This window comes from Rhinolophus sinicus, chromosome 5 (genome assembly GCF_057876585.1).
Source record: "Rhinolophus sinicus isolate RSI-liver-muscle chromosome 5, RSI-T2T, whole genome shotgun sequence".
Lineage (NCBI taxonomy): Eukaryota > Metazoa > Chordata > Mammalia > Chiroptera > Rhinolophidae > Rhinolophus > Rhinolophus sinicus.
The window spans coordinates 31,132,265-31,154,956 of NC_142505.1; the positions used below are offsets into that span (position 1 = coordinate 31,132,265).

At 38.5% G+C, this 22,692-nt stretch overlaps 1 protein-coding gene across 1 annotated transcript in view; it reads left to right on the forward strand.

Annotated features, from left to right (window-relative positions):
• Positions 1–22,692, forward strand: part of COL6A6 (collagen type VI alpha 6 chain) — a 127,348-nt gene that overhangs the window by 52,077 nt on the left and 52,579 nt on the right. Inside the window, 11 exon segments of the mRNA XM_019725970.3 lie at positions 682–1,251; positions 8,991–9,334; positions 9,419–9,497; positions 12,787–12,944; positions 15,108–15,200; positions 16,757–16,810; positions 18,580–18,651; positions 18,736–18,762; positions 19,098–19,142; positions 19,232–19,285; positions 20,371–20,433. Coding sequence (XP_019581529.3) covers positions 682–1,251; positions 8,991–9,334; positions 9,419–9,497; positions 12,787–12,944; positions 15,108–15,200; positions 16,757–16,810; positions 18,580–18,651; positions 18,736–18,762; positions 19,098–19,142; positions 19,232–19,285; positions 20,371–20,433 — 1,559 coding nt within the window.

Genomic DNA, 22,692 nt, shown 5'->3' on the forward strand with positions numbered 1-22,692 from the left:
TGGAAATGGTCTTTCATATTCTATTTGTATTTGCTGTGTTAATACAAAGGAAGCATCTCTAATAAACTACACTGCATTGTTTGTTCAAACTACTATTCTCAAGTAGACATTTTTGCCCGTATGCACCACAAAGGCGGCTGGTAAAGAGGAAAACCTGACTAGATATAGGTCAGAAGGCTTGATTTTTAAAACTTCAATTTGTCTTAATAAACCAGAAAATTATTGGCTTATTGGCCCAGGGAGGCAAGTCAATACTACAGACTTTCTGTCTCTTTGTTTGAATCTAAATAAATGTGTGTTATTTTGTTTTTTCTTACTGTGCTACTATTGTCACTGGGTTTTCCAGAAGAGCTAAGACTAGATTGCAAGTAAGAACAAGGTCTCTGTAGCACCACCCCAGTTCTCTGGAATCTTGGAAAAGAAAATAGTGTAAGACCAATGGAAAAGCTAAGAGAAGCATAAAAGGACATGTGAGTTGTTCATGCTTAGTGCCACCTTTCTGAACTGATTGTTTTTATTTCTCCTCCAATTAACGTGACCACAAGGTGGCATAAGATAAGAATCCACTGTCAGAAATACCAGGTCTGTGTAGGTGCAAACATTTAATTTACTCTGGCTGGGCTAAAGAAAGAATAACAATTTGATTCTTTTCGTTTTTGTTCCCTTTCCTCCTCTTTGTAGATTGTGAAGTTGAAAAAGTAGACCTTGTTTTCCTTGTGGATGGTTCGACTAGCATACATGAAAAAGACTTCGAAAAGATGAAGACATTCTTGTCATCTGTTGTTCAAGACTTTGATGTCAGTGTCGACAGAGTGAGAATAGGAGTGGCCCAGTTCAGCCATATCTATCAGCCAGAGTTTCCACTGGGAAAGTTCATAGGCAAACAGGAAATATCACTTCAGATTGAAAAGATCAAGCAGCTCTTTGGAAACACACACATCGGTGCGGCACTCCGGCAAGTGAAGAGTTACTTCCGGCCAGACACGGGCAGCCGGATAAATGCAGGTACCCCACAGGTGTTGTTGGTCCTCACCGACGGCAAGTCCCAAGATGATGTGGCTCAGGACGCTGAAGACCTGAGAAACAAAGGCATTGACATCTACTCTGTGGGCATCGGGGAAGTGGATGACCAGCAGCTCATTCAGATCACCGGGGATGCAAATAAAAAACTGACGGTTCATAATTTCGACGAACTGCGTAAGATCAAGAAAAGGATCGTTCGCAACATCTGTACCCAAGGGGGTGACAGCAGTAAGTATTCAAATATGTCCTTCGTGTTTCTTCCTCCCCTGTCTTCCCTGACATTCTCTTCAAGGTCTATGTATGCCTCCTGGGGCTGGTGGGAGAATTTAGATCGGTACCTCTGGATTTCACATCGAACTTCTCACAGTTATCAAGTATTTTTGTGTGACTTGTGGCTTGAGAAACAGGGCACCTGAGAGGCTGTGTCTTTTTTTTCTCTCCCTATCTCCTGGGAGAGCATGCCCCGTTTCTGAATGGGAATCCTTTGATTTCAGAAGGTGTGAGGAAAAGGTCTTTGTTTACAATCTAGTTGCTTTCAGAGGCTAGAGAACATACATATCAAAGAAATAAACTATTTGACAGATTTTGGTTGCCTGGCAATAGGGCCTACAAGGGCTTCCAAATGCGGCAGTACAAGTATGTAGGGAATATCTTTAGAGGTTTGTATCTTTATTGTGAAACTTTACTGTAGAAGTTAGTAAGCAACTTCTCTGAAATCAGTACATTTTGACATTTGTTCCAACAGATGAGAGGAAAAGTCTTGAAGGAGGGAGTTTTTTTTAATGTAAAAGTGCCCAACATGTTGGCCACGATTCTGTATAACTACCCAAGGTAAACATGAACCCTGGAGTTTCACCAGGAAGACAAAAGCTTACACAGTTGGTAAGAGGCCACTCTGGAGATAAATCCCCACTTGATAGCCATTTTTTCTTGGACAAGTCGCTTAACTTTTTTTTTTTAATCCAAGTTTATTGGGGTGACAATGGTTAGTAAAGTTACACAGGTTTCAAGAGTACAATTCTGTAATACATCATCTATATATCACATTGTGTGTTCACCACCCAGAGTCAATGTTCTTTCCTTCACCATATATTTGATTCGGACAGAAAAAGTCGAGCACCAGGTGATTTCACTGATATGTGGAATATAAAACTGAAAGCAACAAAGGAGCAAGACAAAGAAACAAAAACTGATAGTTTCGTGGTTACCAGAGGGTAAGGGAAGATGGGGGGTGGCAGACGACAGTTTCTTTACTTTGATCAGTTTAATTTTCTTCTCAATAAAATGTGAACAACAGCAGTACCTAGTTCAAAAGATCATTGTGAAGATTAAATTAAAAACACATATTTAAACTTTACTTTGATTTAGCATGACACCTTGGATATAATTATAAAATCATTATTTTGGCTACCACTGACCCATTGCATTTATTCATGGGGTCTAGCTCTTCCGTTGCCCCTAATCGCTGTCAGGAAATGAGTGAATCTCTTCTTGGTGATTAAAGATGTCCATCCCAGTCTAACTGTTAAAACTTCAAACTTCATTCAAGGTTACTCCACTTTCCTCGCCTGCCACTTGCTGCTCACCTGCCACAGAGAAAGGGCCATTTTATCCAGTGTTCCCCACCTCTCACTTCCACCCCTTTCTCCCTGGCCCTGCCCTTTTCTTGCTAACTAACCATTGTTTCTGGCCTCTCCAGAATGGGCTGGGCAATGCAGAAGAGCTAAAGAGGTACAGGAAAGTTATTACTTGATGGCACTTGTCAGGAATTGGTTTTCTCTGACGATAGCCCATGTCTAAAGTTGGGTCCATTTCTGAGTCCTTGAAAGATTTCCCATCCTGCCTCCCTCCCATCACTTCCACCCCTACCACAGCACATTTGTCAGGGGATCTTTCCATTGTAGTTCCCTTGAGGAAGATAAGCATGTCTCAATTCGAGACATCGCCTTATGCCTTCCCCAGCCTCAGGGCATCTTGATGCCTGCAGCTTTATTCCGCTGCCATCTCTTTGCCCCTCCAGGTAGCCTTCTTGGACAGGAAATCAAAGGAGCCCACAACAGCTCTTTCTTATACGTGGCCATAGCAGCTTCATGGGAAACAATAACATATCAATTTCCCTGATAAACACTGGAAGTTACAGCAGCCTAGCATGGCCACCTCTTCTTTGCAGAGAGAGTAAGCAGCATGCCATCTTGTGCCTCATTCTTTAGACTTTCTAGGCTTGTGTCATCTCTAGTTATATCTTAAATCTCCTCTCTCTTCACTTAAAGAGAAAATTACCTCTTTTCCTTGTATGTATGTATATGTATGCATGTGGTGGGAAAGCACACAGCAGCTCTCTCCAAAAATGTCCTTCTAAGCTCCAAGTTCAAACCTTTTTTATAAGACCTAGTGTGTAAGCTGAAGCTTTAGAGTCCGATAATTGATCAGGGACAATTGTTTTTGTAAATTCTGCTTCATGATCTTTCCATATTTTGGAATGTGTCTGGTGGCAGCCAGACCTCACACATTAATTTCCTGTTTCACACAAAATACCCATTTCCAATTATTAAGCAGAAAATTATTTTGGAACCATGTGGTCTCTACTTGACAGAGCAAAAGAAAACCATGTGTGAAGTCAAAACTAGGATTATATGTTCCAAGTAGTGAATGGGTGATTTTTAAAGGAAATAGTCATGAATATAAAAAGGAAGGAAGGAAGGAAGGAAGGAAGGAAAAGGAAAGCAGAGAGATAGATAGAGAGAGAGAGAGAGAGAGAGAGAGAGAGAGAGAGAGAGAGAGAGAGAAAGGACTCCATGTTAAGATAAACTTAAAGTCATTACTGCAGCAAGCAAGAATGTGAGCCCTTCGTAGCCAAGCTGTGGGCTGAGGATTGATGAGGCTGGAATGAACACTGATAAAGCTTCAAAGGCACATGCACATATATTAGAGGATGCCAGTTCTTCTTACACTATAAACTCCTAACTCAAGGAAATCAGACCGTAGCTTGATGTGGCTCAAAGCAAACCACACTTCAGCCTGAACATCTAGCTTTGCTTCTTATTAAAATATGCATTACTTTGGAGACATCACTATCTCTTCTCAGTTTTCTCATTTGTAAAGTAAAATCATCTCTGTTTCTTTGGTTGTACACTATGATTTAATATATGTGAAAGGAAGGTCAGCTGCATGGAGATAGGAGGGAAGTGACTAAGGATCAATATTTCTTGAGCGTCTATGAAGGGTCAAGCCTGGTGCTCTAAGCACTTTAAATGCATCATTTTGTTAAATTTCCCCCCAACCCTGTATGGTTTGTATTTTTATTCCCATTTATCAGTAAGGAAACTGAGGCTCAAAGGAATGTTGGTAACTTAGTCCAGATCATACAGGAAGTAACAGACTAAGCAAATTTTGAAACTTAGGTGTGTCTGACGCCAACCCATTTTTTTTGTTGTTAAATTAAGCTGCCTGTTTTCTTGATATAGTTGTCGTCTAGAGTGTCTGATGTTGATGTGATAAAGAAATAGCGTCTAAATGTTGTGCTTCACCAATTTCTATCTGCAACTTATTAAGACATCATGGATTTGTGTCTTAAAATTGTTTCCACAAGCTGCTGCTCCCTAAGGGAAACCACTGGCTGCTAAACTGTCACTTCCAACATCACCATGTAGTAGCAGAAATAGTAACCTACCTGACCTGTCAGCCCTGGCTACACAGGAAGTGGTGGAATTAGGTAGTTCAGCATATGGACTCCAGACAAGCCTGGATTGGAATTCCAAGTGTCAGGTCCACATTAATTACTGAAACCTTGGGCGAACTGCGCTACGTCACAGTTTCCTCTTCTGCGGCGTGAATATTAGGAGCTTTTCTACTTAGTCTATGTTTCATAAGGATAGGTGAGATGAATGGGAAGCAAGTGGTCATGGTCAGTGAGACTATTGCTAAAGGTTGATAGAAATGACCTTATAAATGCAAATATATGGAGTGATGAGATTATTAGTTCACAGAAGGACAATATACCAAGAGTTCCTTTGTTTAGGAACTTTAATATTTCAGTAACATTTCAGAACCATATTCAAATTGAATGGGTTAACATATACCCAATTCCCGCAAGCAACTACAAAGTCTGTTTGGTTGTTAGACCTTCATCCATGCTTATTTTCCTGATTTTTCTTTGAGTCTGGCTATTCTGAACACCTGGAGGAGACCAGACAGTTCTCAGAATATGCAAGTCCTGCCTTTTTTGGCATGGAGACATAATTACCGTGTTTCCCCCAAAATAAGACCTAACCAGAAAATAAGATAAGCCCCAGTGTGACTTTTCAGGATGACATCCCCCGAATATAAGCCCTAATGTGTCTTTTGGAGAAAAAATTAATATAAGACCCGGTCTTATTTTCGGGGAAACACAGTAGGTAGCAAAAGAATCAAGAGTATCTCTCATCTTTTGCTCATCGTGGACAAATGGGTCAAAAGGGAGATTAAGTAAAAGGGCAGTCTGATTAGGATGAGGTAAGAGACATCCTCGGGATTTGATTCAAGGAACTTGGGAGATACAAGGAAAAAAATAGATGGTCATTTCCAACTTTTCTTGACAAGGATCTCTGTATGTTCCTGTCTTTACTGCGGTGTCTAGAAACAGAGCTCTAACTAAAGTTTAGATGCTAATACTTTATTTGCTAATATTTACAGGGAATACAATCTCAGGGAAGCCTGAGTGGAAGGGAAATGATAAAGGAAGGAAAGTAAATACAAGATGTATGTTACCAAACTAGCTGCAGCTTCTTGAGAAAGCATAACTGGCGTGTTGGTCATGCAGAACATCACCAAGGAAGCCATACAGATCCACTGCAAAGACCAGTCCATCGGGAATATAGGAGGGATTCATCTGCCAGTTCCTTCCCATCTACTGCCTCTCATGGGTCAGAATTTGCCCCATGGAGGGTTAACTCTCCCACCCTGCTGTGTTGTGTTTCCAAGCCCTTTGGAGAAACCAAGTACAGAACCCATAGTGCATTATATCTGTGGCTGGAAGTGGTAGAAGGATCCAGAACTGCCATGAGTTCAGTTGGGCTGGACATGGGCACCAGAATCTTGTGGCCCTACTGCAGTGAGCATGAGGGAAGCCATGTCAAAATCTGCCCCCCTCCACCAGTGTTGGGAGGCCAGATTGTGGTGGCAGCTGAGGCTCTCCATTGAACAAATGTCTAAGTCCTTGGGAGTGCGTGTTGGGAATGGGAGTGGCATACAAACAAATCTGAGAGGTATATAAACTAGGTCTTTTACAGTTTTCTGCATCATTCTTTTTTTTTTTCCTCTGAGATACCCCTTCTTTCAAAGGCTCCAAACAAATTTCTCTTCTAGCTAATAACTGCCAACAGCCCGACTTCCCCCTTTAAAGTATTTTCTCAAGAATCTCTCTTCTAATCTACCCTACCTTCTTGACAGCATTTTTAATACTAAGAATCTGCCATAAGCAACTCTTCTTTGTAAGTCAGACAATTAAAATCAGCTTTTGAGTTTGGCAGGGAACCAGAAGCCTGTAACTGTCACTCCAATCCCTTCTTTTCTGTTCTTTGTATTTTTATTTTGAAATATATAATCTATTTTTACAGATAAGAAAATTAATGCCTGGATTGGTTAAGAGATGTGCCAGGTTATTTAGCAGTAACAAAGTCGTGACCAGTACATGAGTAGCACTAGTCTTTGTGCCGTCCTGCTCAAACACCTGCCCTCCTCCAGACTTCCACACTGCTGTTTGCCAGGACTAGTCAAACACTCAGGACACTAGTGTTCCTTCTCCTTTGCATCCCCTCTACAGCCAAGCCTGCGGATTACCTTAATTTCCCTTGCTTTTATTGCCCCTATTTGATTCTAACTCCCACTGTTTCTCCGTAAAAATAAGACCCAGTCTTTTCATTTTTGCTCCATTAGAGCTTATTTTCAGGGAATGTCTTATTTTTCCATGTACAACAATCTACATTTATTCAAATATAGTCATGTCATCTTCTGGAACTTCGTCGTAATGTACTGAACGCAACTGTCTGGCTGAGATCATAACTGGGGCTTATTTTCGGGGTAGGTCTTATTTTGGGGGAACAGTACTATCCTAATTTAATCCTTCATTATTTCTCTTTGGAAATCCTATTTCAGCCTTTTCTCTAGCTCACTTCCAAGACTATCCCTGCCTCTTAATTAACTTTGAAAGCTCCTACGTTGAGGGCAGATGTCTCTGTAAAGTTTGCAAAGCCATTACATATAAGAGTCCACTTGAGCAGTTTGGTCTAATTTCTCTAATTGTATTTGAACACAGAGCTGCTAACTCTGGGCTTGCTCTGCAGGTTTTGTTCCTTTAATCATATTATTATGGAATTATTTGTCAATTTGAATTAGCTGAAGAAAAACAAGGAACGTGTTTAGTAGAGTTTATACTTTCTGTAATCTAGACCAAAAGTTAAAATACTCAGTTTTTATAGGGGATGCTCAATGACATTTCGTCATTTCTGTGAATGTTTGGTTTTTTCACAAGAGGCTGTTTTCCTTGAAGGCAGTCACATATTTTGGTTACTGAATGGTTTTCTGTTCAGGGGTTAAAACAATGTTCATCCAAGAGTGAAATTTTCAATCTCAAGATAGAAATGAAAGGATATAGATTCAAGAGGAATTTTAGAAAGGACATATTCTGATGTTTGCTTCTGACTAGTTCCTTTTTCTTCCTCTCACTTTCTGAATATTGAGACAGACATTTTCCAATAAAGTAAGTATCGTAAAATAAGAAAACCCACTTTTCAGATTTTTTAAAATCACATATTGATTTATTTCAAATGTCGTGGTGAAAATTGATTATCAAATAAGTCTTTCATTTTCCCTCACCTGACTATTTTCTCACTGAAAATAAATCAAGTTACTGGCCCTTGTTTTAAGAATTGAAACTGACATTTTGTTTTCAAAGACTTACAAATGCTCCACTGTCCAGTGTGTTGGGACGTAGTGGGAGCAGGCTTTTGTCCATACAACCAATATCTGAAAAATTGCTTATCTAAAGAAAGCAAATTAAAAAGATACACTCCTCTCCCCTCACTTACCAAGCAAGCTGTTGAATTTGCTGGAAAAGGTTTGAAGTTTTTATCCTTGAAAGAAGAGTGTATAGGTCATATGACTTGATTCTCTAATTGTCTTCCCTTTAGGAGGCTCAGCTTAAAATATCAAGCCCCTTCTAGTTTCTCCAGTGCTTAAATGTTCCTGGAGTTGAGAAAGATAAAAGCAACACATTTTAAATGCAATACCTCTGTAAGTATTTCTTGAACCCCAAAGTGGCATTGGCTTTGGTTTCTTGAGGGCCTGGGCTTTGAAGGCATTATCATCTTTGGCATAGTTAAATATGGGGAATTTGGTGCCCAGTTTCTTCACTTGTAGGACTTAAAGCAAGATCTCAAAGGATCACTTGGAGTATTTATTTGTCCTTTTATTTTTTCTTTTCGGAGTGGGTGTTAGAAGACAAAAAGAGGAATCAGATTATTTTTAGAAAGATAAATCAACACAATCATTCCTTTAGACAAGCTCTTTGTGATTTATTTTTTTCTCAATGACTTTCTCTATGCAAATGTTTTCATAATTATCTTATAATTTCATGTTTGTTGAATGACCTCAATTGATGAGTCACGGGATATGAATTTCCTATTTTAGTCTATCAACATTTCCACAATATACTTGAGATATTTAAATGCCGGCATAGCTTTTTCAATGGGCACAATAAAAAATTTCAGAACTTTAATTGTTATAGAATCATCTAGATTTTATACTAGCTAAAAAAAAAAAACTATATACTTTTACAGGTCATGAAAGAATGACTCTGAGCTTCTGCCATTGTTTCCTCGTGCTCTTTTCTATTTTCCAACTTGGTAACTTGATTCAGATATAGCATCCAAGTCAAATAAATGGATTTGTTGATCTAATAAGGTTATGTTTTTTTTTCTCTTGAACCCTAGATTGTTTTGTGGACATTGTGGTAGGATTTGACATCTCAACTCAGCAGAATGGGCAGACTTTGCTTGATGGTCATTCTGGGATGGAAACCTACCTTCAAGACACCTTACGTGCCATCAGCTCCCTCGGTGGGGTTAGCTGTGAGGTGGGCACAGAGACTCAGGTTAGTGTAGCTTTTCAAGTGACCAATGCCATGGAACAATACTTTCCCAAATTTGAGATCTACAGTGATGACATACTGAACAGCTTGAAGAACATAACAGTTAAAGGACCATCTCTTCTCAATGCAAACTCCTTGCGTTCCCTGTGGGATGCCTTTCAGAATAAATCGGCTACTCGTGGAAAGGTAACTTGGTTTCATTTTATTTGTTGGTCTGTGGTTGCAATGATCTCCTTTTTACTCACTTTTCTTTTTGGAATACTTTCCTAGGTGGTTCTCTTATTCTCAGATGGATTGGATGATGATATTGAAAAACTTGAACAAAAATCGGATGAACTTAGAAAAGAAGGTATTGAGCATGAGGGAAGAGTGGGAAAGGGGTGTTTATTAATTTTATAATATCAGATCTCAATTCTAGCTCTTAAATGTGCAGGCACTCAGATAACCCTGAATTTCTCACCCTTTCCACTCTGTATGCGCTTGACAGAGCAAATGAGCTCTGAGAACATTTTTTTGCCTCTACTTTTTTCTTCATGCCCTATGTATATGAAACAATACTGAATACAAAGTCCTACTTCTCTCCTATTACTATATATCTTCTCCATAAGCTTTCCTGGGAGTGCTCCTTGCCTCACATTATCTAATATTGCTGCTGCTTCAGTATCCGCAGAAGTGAACCGTGTATTTCTGCTTGACCAAAAAATGGGAGAGTTGGATTATTTTCTTCTAAACTCTTAAAAAGTTTCCAGAGTTGCAAGCATTGTTGGAGAAGTTCACTCAGTTTTGGGGCTTTTGAATCAGTTCCTTCCTTCAGACCACAGATGAACCAACCATGGTGTTTATGAATTTTTAAAGCTTTGGCACCAAGGTTTTGGCTTCAAGAACCAATGCCCCGTCTGACTTACTGTTGGTTCTTACTAAAATATGGATCCAAGAAGAAAAATGCATCCACATGGTTTGACTATAAATAGAAAAACTTTCCTATATGTGGATGCTATTGTGCCCCACCCAGACTCCCCCTTCCAGCCAGGCTCCCACATCTTCCAGCTGCGGTGCGTGTTGGCTGCTAACAGCTCACAGGTCCCCCTTCACTGAGGAATAGCCTTTGGTCAATAGCCCTTTGTCAATGAGAGCCACCTCACCTGGAAGGTTACTCTCTGTGTCACCCCTACGCAGCAGGTAGAGTTCAAAGAGTTGGACCCTTCCCTCAACATGGCACCATGAGGTGCAGTTTATGGTTTTCTTTGTTTTTTAATTTCAGCTTTTCTTTTGTGAGGAAAAGATGTATCTCTGACAGACAACATCAGAGTATTCTCCAGGGAGTTTCTCTTGGAAAACCTAGATTTCTAAGACCAATCTTCTTTCTTTCAACTCTCAAGGAAAAACTAGTAAATGAATTTCAACTTCAGAAGCTAGATTTTAATATCCTCAGAAATTGAGACTCTTTGGGGAGAGATAAAGAGATGATGCCCACAATGTTCTTTGAAAAGTGTCAAATGGCCGTCAGTGTGAACAAGAAGAACCTCCAGCTCGGGCTTCCCGTACGCAAACACGTGACTTCAGTTGATGCTAACTAAGCACTATAATCTAGTGACCTAGGAAAGCCTCCCTAATGTGACGCCATGTAAACTGCTGTAGTTTACATGTGTAAACTGTACCCTCACCACGGAATTAGAAGAGACCAGGAGAAATGGTGGGTGTGGCTGTATAACTAGTGTATGCAGATTGGGGTTTGAATTTATTTCTTAATTTTTAAAGATCTAATACTCTAAAATCTACTCAGTGATTATTCCCCCCCGCCCCCAATTTTTGAAATCTTTTCTCCTGAATTCGTTTTTGGGAATTGAAGACACTGTATTTAAGATCATATGACTTGTCTATTGGATGAGTCTGAAAGAAGCAGGATTGGAGCCTCCATCCTGAGAAAAGCAGTTACAAATAATAGTTATATGCACATTTCCTGCAAATCAACAACTCCATGGTTCTCATACTCTTACAAGTTTTACATTTCCTAGAACCAATAATCAAATGTGAGGTGTTTTCCCCCTTATAAATAGATCCGCTAGCATGCCTTCTCTTGATCATTTAACTCTAGTTGATGAACTCAGCGTTCCTTATTGCCTATCCCAGGTCACCTCACCATCCATTTATTCCCCTTAATTCTCTGTTTTGGAAGAGTGACAAGCTGTTCTTGTTTGCTTGAAACAAGTCAGAGACTCTCAGCATGAAAACTAGGAAATTCTAGGCAAACCAGGACTAGTTGGCACCCTTTTCTTGGGTGTTTCTTCCTTTATTCCACAGCAGCCAACCACTCTGTTTTCCTCCCCTAGAACTTGAACTTTCCCAGTGTGTCCTTGAAACTTTATTCTCTTCATTCCCCTCCTTATCTGCCTTTCATTTCATTCAAAATCATATGCAAACTTATATAAGGAGCATTCTTAACTCTCAGTCAAGTCCTGGAACAGTTCTTTATCTATTCTAGTCCATCGGTTTCCATGTCCCATCCAAAGAGTTTTTCACCCATCCATAAAAAAAATGAGACAACTTAGGCCAGTGGAGTCAGGTTTTCATAAAGCTAAATTTATTCAGTTTTAGGACTGCTCTTAACTCTCTGGTTATGTCCTTAGTACACTTTTGTTATTAAAATGTCTTTTGAGTCTAGGCTTTGGAATTGGGCTGTCTGGGTAAAAACCTAAAAAAAAATTAAAAAAAAAATTGAGCCAGTCATTTAACTTCTCCAAGACTCAGTTTGCTTGTCTGTAAAATAAACCTATAATTGTACCTACCTATACAGTTGTATCTGTATCTTACAAATATGGTAATTCATGTAAGGCACTTAACCGACCTCTAGGCACATAGTAACTATTAATAAATGAGAGCACAGTTGTGCTATGGTTACTGCCACTATAACAATTGCCAGGTTTATTGCTATCAATATTTTAACATTCTTACTTTGCAAAAGAAGCCAACCCTCTGTTAGTCCTTAGAAGTTATCTTTGAAATATTCTGGTCTATAAAATCCCAAAGCCTATGAGCCACAGCTCTAGATGATGATGTGTCATTTATTTCTAATTGCCTGACAAGAGGTCTTTTACGGCATTTTGCTACCTACAATTCCAACTGGATTCTCTATCCCTTATGAGGTTATTTAGGGCTGTGCTTCTCAAACGTTAATGTGCATGCAACTCTCATAGGGATTTTATTAAAGTACAGATTCTGATTCCTTAGGTGTGGGATGGGGCCTGAGATTCTGTATTTCTGATAAACTGCAAGGTGATGCTTGCACTACTGTTCCAAGGAAGCCCCTTTGAGTGGCAAAAATTTAGAACACTTACTTTCTTGACATATGGCTTCCTCCGTACTTCAGCATGCTCTGTGAACCCTTTTTTAACTCATTCTCTCACTGTTATAATTTACCCTGTCTCCAACTTAATTAGTTTTGAAAAATGTAATTCCTTTTGTTTTATGATTAGTCTTGTCACTTGTCAGTTTTATGTAGCGTGGTTGGGGTAAGCGCACAATAAAATGAGTGTTCCTCTTGCAACTGTTTTCCAAGAATAAAAATTTAGATACATATGCAAAAAGATTAAAATAACCAGACTCACTTCACCTGGAGAATGATAAACTCTGTTGGATAGGCTTGAATGCCCTCATAACTGTTGCTCTGAGTGAAAACACCGATTCAAATGACCATCTGGCTGACCTTCCCTACATTGAATTTGGGAAAAGATTTGAATATAGGACCCAGCTCACTATTGGAATGAGAGATCTTGGGAGCAGACTGTCAAAGCAGCTGGTAAGTTATTCAGAAAAGCAGGTGAGTATAAATTTTTTATTGGTTTCATATATAGGTTTAATATTTATGCTTATAAATTTGAACTGCGTTCATTGATTTGGGAGTGAAGAAAGGCCTTTCTGAATTAGTGGACAGCCCAAATAAGAGGGTGTTTTGAAAGAAATGTAGTAGAGTAGAGATATGTCAAAGTATGTCTGTGTGCTCGCCCTAAAAAGAAAAGAAAAAAAGGAAAAAAGCAAATAGCAAGCATAATCCTGCTCAAGTTATAGTCAAGGAATGTAAACACCAAAGATAGTCTGAGACGTGTGAGTCAATGAGCGGCTTTCTCAGCCAGCCGGTTTTCACATCCCCTGTGGATCCTGAGTGTCACAGCTCACCACGTAGAGGATAATTCTAGTGGCTGAGATGTGTATTTTCCCTGCAACATGGCCTGTAAATGAGAGCCAGTTACTTTTAGGGTTCAACTAGAAAGGAAGCAATCTGCTCCAATGCTGAAGAAAAATTAGTGACATAATGATAGACCTACTATGTGGTACTTTGAGCAATCAAAGATTTTTGAAGACAGTCTTGACTAACCAAGATTTTTGCCTTATGATCTATTTTTAGAACCCAATGTCTACATGAGATGTATCTTAATCATATTTCTTTCAGCAATGGACAGGAATTCAAGCTAGAGTGGTGAAGTGTTACCAAGATATGTGGTACTACTTTCACCTTAATAAATGGCCAATACTTTGTAATTTACTTATAATTTATAAAATCTATAATCAGCACATCGGGACACTTTCCAATGAAGTGCTAGCTCCTGCTGTTTTATACCTATAGAATTTGTATATAGATAAATGTTTAAACGCAGTTTGTTCAGTATAGTAATTATGTAAAAACAATTACTTAAAGAATATGGGAGTTTCATTGGAATTCCTTTCTACATGGAAATACAGTGTCTGTTTTTAAAAATTTATGTTTTTCTGTCTACTACTTTTTGAAATCTGCATTGGTAATTCATAGAGAGAGGAAGTTATTCCTCAAAACAAGCATGTCAGTTTTTAGGTATCACAAATGCAACTCTACAAGAAAATCGTAATTTTAGACAGATTAATTTTAATGTTAATAGTAAAAAATTTGATGCTGTAGGATTTTGGTGATCCAAAGAAAATTTATATCTAATATGAAATCAGAGAATCTATTTTGTTGTTATTATTTAGTTTTATATGTTTCAAGTGTTATTGGTTTTTCTGAGATTTTTAGAAAAATATTTCTAATGTCAGAAAAGCAACATTATATAATAAAAGACAAAGAGGGGAAATCACTAAGTGGTTGTAACAAAAGATCTTCATTTTTCATCACACTAGAATTTTGATGGGAAACACCTCAACACAAAGATTGATTCTCCCCCATCAAGGCAAAACATGGCATTTACTATAAACAGAATTTTCCTAAAATAAATCTTGTGGGTTAATTGTAAAAATGCAACAGAATATGTCAGTTATTCAGGGGATGACTAACTAGGTCCAGGGTGACATTCACTCACATTTTTAAATATAGAATGTGATTTTGGGGGGACCAAGGTATAAAGAAGAATATTCTCATGACCCTACCCTCTATAGCAAATACTTCTGAAATGTTGAACATGTAATTAGCATTTTTGAAATCCCATCACACATGAACTGCTCTGGAAGTGTTTACCATTGGACTCAGTTCTAAGCAGTGTGACACTGGGCACCGTCTAAATCCTCTAGCATACAAAGAGTTCACAAGACAGGAAACAGAGAAAACACTATGCATTCACTTTATTGAACGAAATATTGGGGACAGAATTGTACAGGGTGATCACCAACACCATGGTCAATGCCGGGATGTTGTGGGAACGGAAAATCATATTAATAGTATGCAGTGAGCTGGCCATGACTAAACTGATACCATTTTGAGAACATAAAAAACATCTTTGAGTTGATTCTCAATTCCTCGTATGCTAGAGAATGCAGACCATAGAAGGAAAGATGGAAGCTAAAGAACACCTCGTGCATTCTCTCTAGAGCACCACCACTTTGATGGTAAACAGGCTTCTGAAACTGATCAAAGTCTGAATCACCCTGGTGAGCTCGTATGTGTGATTGGGACGCAATGCCACCAAATATAATGTATTTCCTATCTTCCCCCAAGGTCAGTGTTGCTGAAAAGACGTGCTGCTGTTTATTCTGCAAGTGCATTGGAGAAGATGGCACAATGGGAGATCATGGACCACCAGGGAAAAAGGTGATTTTAAGATTTATGGCTCACTTAATTTGAATGTAATGTGTCTTTCAGACATGAGGTTAGGTAGAAATAAAGGGTGATTTTTAACTGCCTGGTGAAGCCTCTGAGGTAACAATTTATTACACTTGTCCTCTTATAAGTCAAATTAGATCATCAAGGCTTTTCCCTGGCATTCTAAATTGGAAACTTTCTAAAAACTTTTGATACAAGTCTCAGGAGAAACAACTGCCAAGATCCTTGATTATCCAGTGTTCTCGCAGCGATGACAATGAAGCAGAAAACCATTTGTCATCTCGCATGTTAAATAATGAAAACCTCCTGAACACCAATGTCATTTCAATTTTCATTTTTAATGACTGTGGAGTCATTTAAATCAAGTAGGGAATATTTTGTGTAGTTTGCTGAAAATCAAGCTAGATCAGATTACTCTATCATATGCAGCAAAAGATGTTAAGATGTTCCATTCAGCGTTAGCCAGACCAAAATGTTATCACAAATGTATAGGCAAAAGCAGACCAATTATGAAAACAGGAACCAAAAACAGATTCAGATATTTCCTAACCAAAGGAAGTTTATGCATCCTGATATAAAAATATGATTTGGGGCTTTAGAAAATATTCAAATATGTACAAACATACTGTATGGAAAAACATACTACATGTTCAAATCTGTACAAACATACTAATAGTAATTTGAGTGCTGTTTACAGGTGCATTTGATTTTTGAATAATGTATAGCTAGCACTGTAACTCCCAAGTTACCACGACTCTGTCTCTGAAGAACATTTTTGGACTAAAATGATTTCCTGAATGCTTCTACTTCATGTAAAAAGAGTGGTAGAATTTTTTAAAAAACAGGGCTCAGAAAGAATGGAAAGAAATGCAGGTGGTCTCTTTTTCTATGATTCCTAAAGAAACATTTTTTTAATGAAAAGATAATTCTAGTCTGTCAGGGGCAAATACAGCTGTGTTAATTTGAACATTTGTCTGGAAAAACTCCAGCACTGTATATAACCCAGAGAAACTTAACAGACAGCATTACGATTCACATACCCACACGCCCTCGAGTTATCTGGAAATATTTCTCAAAATTCCATTTATTTATTTATTTATTTATTTATTTATTTATTTATTTATTTAATTTTAAATGAAGGGAAAAAAAACTCAGACACAAACAATAGTTTAGTGGTTACCAGAGGGGAAGGGGGAAAGGGGGTGGTCGATGAGGGCAAAAGGGATTAAATCTATGGTGATGGAAGGAGAACTGACTCTGGGTGGGGAACACACTATGTGAGATAGAGATGATGTATTACAGAATTGCACACCTGAAACCTATGTAACTTTGCTATAACAATTGTCACTCCAATAAACTTTAATTAAAAAAATCCATTTATTTTTATATGTATAAATGCAACGTAGGTTGTGGCAGAGAACTGATTTTTTCAAACTCTTCCTTCTCTCAATAAAGTAAAACTGTAAAGTTGTATGATGTTGCTTGAGTGCCTCTGGTTTTGGGGCTGTGGAGTGCTAACATACTCTTCCTTTCTTTACTTCCAGGGACCCCCAGGTCTTAAAGGCAGTGCAGGCTATCTGGGAGAGGAAGGCATTGATGTAAGTCAAAGTTTTTTTCGCTTCATTTATTTCTAATAACATATCTACAATATGAAATCATTTGTGTCAATTCAGAGACACAAGAAAAGTCAAGATTCTAAGGATTTATGTGCAAAACCAGAGGTCTTTCCTGTTCCTCATCAGCTTTTGCTTCTAGTGATTATTAGTGGTCTATTAACCTACTGTCTCCTCTTTCACCATTCACAAACATTGCACAATGAACTCAAGGCAAAAGGTGTCTTCTTCACCAAAAGAGTCAAGCCACTACCATTTCGCCCTATCTGATTCCCTTTGCACAGGTAAACCAACTCACCACATTGTTTATCAAGGATCTTACTTTTGATTGCATCCATCCATCTATCCATCCATCTATCCTGCCTTTCTTCGTTCCCTCTTTCCCTCTCTCTCTCCATCCCTCCCCTCCCTTCCATCAATACATCCATTCATTTAACAATTATATATTAAACATCTTAACATTTACCACATGATTTTATCAAAGACCTCACTCACAAATGTACTCAACCATTCATTTATTCATTTAACAAATATATATTCAGGCATCTTACCATGTGCTAGGCACAGTGCCAGGCCCTAGAAATAAAAATAAATAAAAGAAAAAATATGGTTTCTATCTCACATAACTTCCAAACTAGTAGAAAGACAAATGAGACAACAGTTGTTCCAGCTGTTATACACAAGGCCTGTGCTAGAGGTATAACGGGATGCAGTGTGACAGTGTAGCAGAACAAATAACCTCAAGTAACAGCCATGGTGACAGTTAGGACTTGGAAGAGGAAACCAGCAAATAAGGGGTAATGCTTAGACAAACATCTGACGGAGAAATAGAAATTTCTCCAGGCAAAGTTTGTGGGGAAGAACATTGTACCACAGAAAGAACAGTGTATTCAAGGGCATGTAAGTTGGAGAATTGTGTGTCTGCAGAATGGCACATGGCCAACAGGACTGGAAACTAGGACACAGAGGAGGGTTATATATGTGGCAAGCAAGACCCAGATTATTGGGAATATTGACTATCCTGCAGAAGATTTGGATGGTGTCTTCCAATTGATGGGTAGTTATTGAATGATGTTATGCATAGGAGTAAAAATTATGGCGGTATGGGTTTAGAAAGCATGCCAAGGCAGCATTATGGATGATAAGGCAGGAATTATGGGTGGAGGTCTTGCAGTAGTAGGCGCAAGACAAAGAGGTCCTCATTTTAGTTTGGGGCCGTGTAAATGCAGGTGGAATGGACATAACTGGGTGACCACTTGGGGAGAGAAACTGAGGCTGGCATCTTTGTTTTCAGCTCACAAGACGTACAGTCTGGTGGGGTTACCAAGATAAGGACTGCAGGAGCAGTATTTTGTTTAAGAAAGAGAGAGAAGGGAGATGGATTTTGGTCTAGAAATCATGCCTCTTGCTTAGATCATACCTGGAGCATCCTTCTCTGTCTCACTAATTTTTCCTTATCTGTTCCTGGAATATCTCCTGAAATCTTGAGAGTACATCTTAGCTGCCAGTTGTTCGTATGTCTCTTTTATTTAGATGCTACCCCACCCATGACAGTGTCCATGTGGGATCCGAAGCAAAGCAAAGTTGTCAACAGAGTAGTTCTGATTTCCATTCTTAGTTTCTTTAAGCACAATTTCTGGATTGTAAACCATGAGAAGCCACGCATTTTTTCCCAACATAACAATTGTCAAATGTCCACGACAGATTCCAGATTACAATAGAACAACTTCATTTGGGTATGTGCTCTTTCTCAGGGAGAAAGAGGAACCAATGGACGAATGGGAGAGCAAGGTATTAGGGGATGCGATGGCGCCAAAGGTCCTAAGGTAAGGGTCTCATAAGACATTGTGAAGTCTTCCCAACTTATTCCATTTTCTTAAACTAACCACTACTGTCCTTTCTATTTTCAGGGTATCAGGGGACTAAATGGAGAGGAGGTATGGTACCAAACATAACCATTTATCCCCCCATCTGCTTTCTAGAGCTATTTTTACTTTTGTGATTATTGACCAGTAGATTATATAAATGAAGTTTCTGTTGACCTTCCTTTTATTTATTGTCAAGAATTTCATTTTGTTGATTTCTGTCTTTTATTGCAGGCAATGTATATTATTTATTAAAAATTTCTATTACTCAGTAATCTTTGATACTACCCAGGGCCAGCCTAACAAAGAGGCTGTATATGGAGCATAAAATTAGACTTTTTGTTTGATGTCTGACTTCTTTCCAAATAAATGTAATGCACTCTATCCTGATCACATCCGTCTTTTAGGGAGAAGTTGGAGAAAGCGGAATTGATGGATTAAATGGAGTACAGGTAGAGCTTTCTCTTTGTGTCATAAAGACATTGCTGAGCTATTTCTCATTAAGAAAATGGGAATTTGAGTTTATTCTTCTGTTTCTTAGGGTGACAGTGGTCTTCGTGGAGGAAAAGGAGAAAAGGGTGATAGAGGATCCCAGGTAGGGATTTAATAAATAGACAACATAAAAACTGTACTGGGAATTAAAGATGTGATTAACAGAGTAGAAGAGCTACCCTAGGTGTATAGTGCCACAAAATTGCTTTGTGACAAGCAGTCATGAAACCTCAATCGCATGCAACAATAAACTTGTATTTCTTATGTGCCTGAGAGGTTCAGCTGATCTAGGCTGAGCCTGGCTAACCTTAGCTCATGTGTCCATAGGTTGGCTGGGGGCTTTGTTCCCCATGTCTCTAATTCTTCTCCTGGGACCAGACAGCAACCTGACCATGTTGGCTATAACCTTTTCATGGCCATGGCAGAAATACATGAGAAGAAGTAGAAACACACAAGGTCTCTCAAGACCTCTTGAGGCCTAGGCTTAGGATTCTCACAGTGACATTTCTATTTCCTTCTGTTGGCCAAATCAAGTCACAGCCAAACTCAGGGGTAGAGAATCTTAGCCCACCACAATTGGTAGGCACTACAGAGTTACATGGTAAAGAGCATCGATACAGAAAGGAGTGAAGAATTGGGGTCCCTAATGAAAAGCAGCTACCACACTAAGACCAGTCAGAGTGTGTTGACAAGTGTGTGGTGCAGGGTAGCACATTGAAGGTGTATGGCACTCATACCCATCTAGAACAAATACCAACATCAGCCATACTTCCATCATCTACTTTACCTGTGTTTGGAATGTGAACAGGTGAGTCAGAAACCCACTTTCTCTAGCTGATGCAACCAACTTGGGGGAAAATGGATACTTTCTCTGAATCTCAACTGCCTCATTAAAAGAAAGACAATAAACAACACCTGGTTTATAAAGTAGTTGTAAAAACTAAACAAGATGATAAATATCTCTGGAACACAGAGTTCACCACGGTGGCAAATAATTGAGGTCGCTCTTAAATTATTCACATGATGCCGGAAACTATTTTTTGGTTGTTCCTCTTTCCAGTTTAAAAATAACTTTAGGGAAAAATATTTAATTATTCAAATCAGGGAGAAAATAAGCTCTTTGTTTGTTTTTATTAATGCTATTAAAAGTTCTTGTCTTCTCCTTCTTCTGATTTTTATTAATTTTAGGGAAGCCCAGGAAAGAAAGGGATTTTTGGTGACCCTGGAGAAAAAGGGCTGCGAGGAGACCCTGTAAGTGCTGGGGCTACACGGGCTGTGAACTAACATCAGGGTTCGGTTCCCATCAGCACGTCTGATAGGGAGAGACACCCCTACCTTAAGGTACTACAATAGCAAGACTGAGTTTAAATCATCACAGGCACAATTGTAAACTTTGAAAAGTAGATCCCTGATGCTGGATCCTCGAGATATGCGGGATGAGTATGGACAATAATAAGCCCTTGCACATCATTTGTCCTTGAGAATACACATTCAGAATCGTCCTCGTGCTTCAGAGCTGTGAAGGCATTCCACCCACTCTAGTTCATTATCTTCCTCTGACTATCTCAAAATATGGACAAAATAGAAGAAATAAAGCCATCTCTTTTTTTCCTATTCTCCAAGAGAACATACACTTTATTTCCACACAGGTGCTTGCTCTCCCAGGGACGCAACTCAGTTGAGTAAGCATCACCTACACCAAAAAAAGGCATGACCCACGCCAACATAGGGAATCTACCAAGTCCAGTGGAGCATGAGTTCTATAGGGCTTTCCTCACCATGCCCATATGTGAGGAAACCTCTAAAGCCTTAATGAATTAGGATTGAGGTTTGTTTTTTAAGTGGTTAGACGTTTTTATTGCTATGTAACTGACATAGCACCTTGTATAAGTTTAAAGTGTACAAGCTGTTGATTTCATACACACATACTGCCATAAGATGACCATCTGGGGCATCAGCTACCTCCTCTGTCATGGCACATAAGTTTCATTTCTGTGATGAGAATATTTAAGATCTAGTCTCGTGGCTATTTCGAAGTATATAATACAGTAGTGTTGTCTATAATCACTACGCTGTGCATTCCATCTCCAGAACTTATTTTTGAACTGTAACATACATCAGAAAAGTACACAAATTATAAATATACAGCTTGATGAATGTAAATGCACTTGTGTGCTCACTACCCTGGTAAAGACATAGAGAAGGGCAATCCAGAAACTCCTTTCATGTCCATTCCAATCACTACCAGCCCTCTCTAAGTTAATCACTATCCTAGGACCATTAGTTTCACTGTTCTTGAACTTGAAGTAAGTGAATCATTTATAATACACTCTTCTGTTTCTGGCTTCTTTTGCTCAACTTTGTTTCTGAGACTCATTTTATGTTGTGGAGGATAACAGTTCATTCAGTCTCTGCTGTATAGTATCCCATTGTGTCAATGTACCGTGGTTTATTTATCCGTTCTGCTGTTGATAGATATTTGGGTTGTTCCTGGGTTTTGCTGTTATAAATAGTGCTGCTATGAACATTCTCATTTGTGTCTTTGGGTGCACGTTTGCACACATTTCTGTCAGGTCTATACTTTAGGAGTAGAATGTCTGGATGATAACTTGTACACTTCTATTCATCTTAAGTCTTTATAGCCATATAGTTTGCAAAAAGTTTGTACTAACTTACATTCTCACCAGCAATATACCAGAGCAGTGTACTATCCCATCAGAATGGCTAAAATTATAAAAACTGACAATACCAAGTGCTGATAAGGAGTTGGGGCAACTGAAAATCTCACAGGACTTTGTCTTTAATAACTCCTTCTCTGTGGGTTGATAACAGAAAGAATCTGGTACAATATGAATTGACAAATGAAAATGTTAGATACACACTGATGGTAACTCTAAAAAGCAGAAGAATTTGCACTTGAAGACAACATTATTTTCTAAGTGACATCTGAAAATAGTCTGGTGACCTGAGCATTTTCAAATAGCTTCAAACTATCTGACTTAAAAAACAAACAAACTATTCACAAATTAGGATAATTAAAAAATAATAGTTCAAATACAAAGACATTTCACTCATCTATATATGATGGCTAAAAATCCACTTGGTATTGCTATAAAATTGCCACTGTGATCAGAATTTCCCCTAATTGTCTGCTAACTTGTCTGTATGGTTCTGTAATACCTTTGAAGAATCAGAATAGTATAAAATAATTTTTGTTTAAAAAAAAATGTTCTGTGACTTCAGGATGGCTGAAAATTCAGCCCAGTAGAGCTCTGTGTTGTGCTGTTTGTTGGTATACTAACTTTAAAATGGTTTTACAATGCATAATAATTCTTCCCAGCCACTTGAGAATATACCTCTCAAATTGAAGACAACTCTGTACTTTTTTACGTAGGTTTTTTTCCTATTTCAGGAAAAATTTGGTACAGCAAGATTAATAGAACAAATAGAACACAAATATGATCTTATTATTGATAGGAATGCATGCAAATAGCACAAATTCGTGAAAAT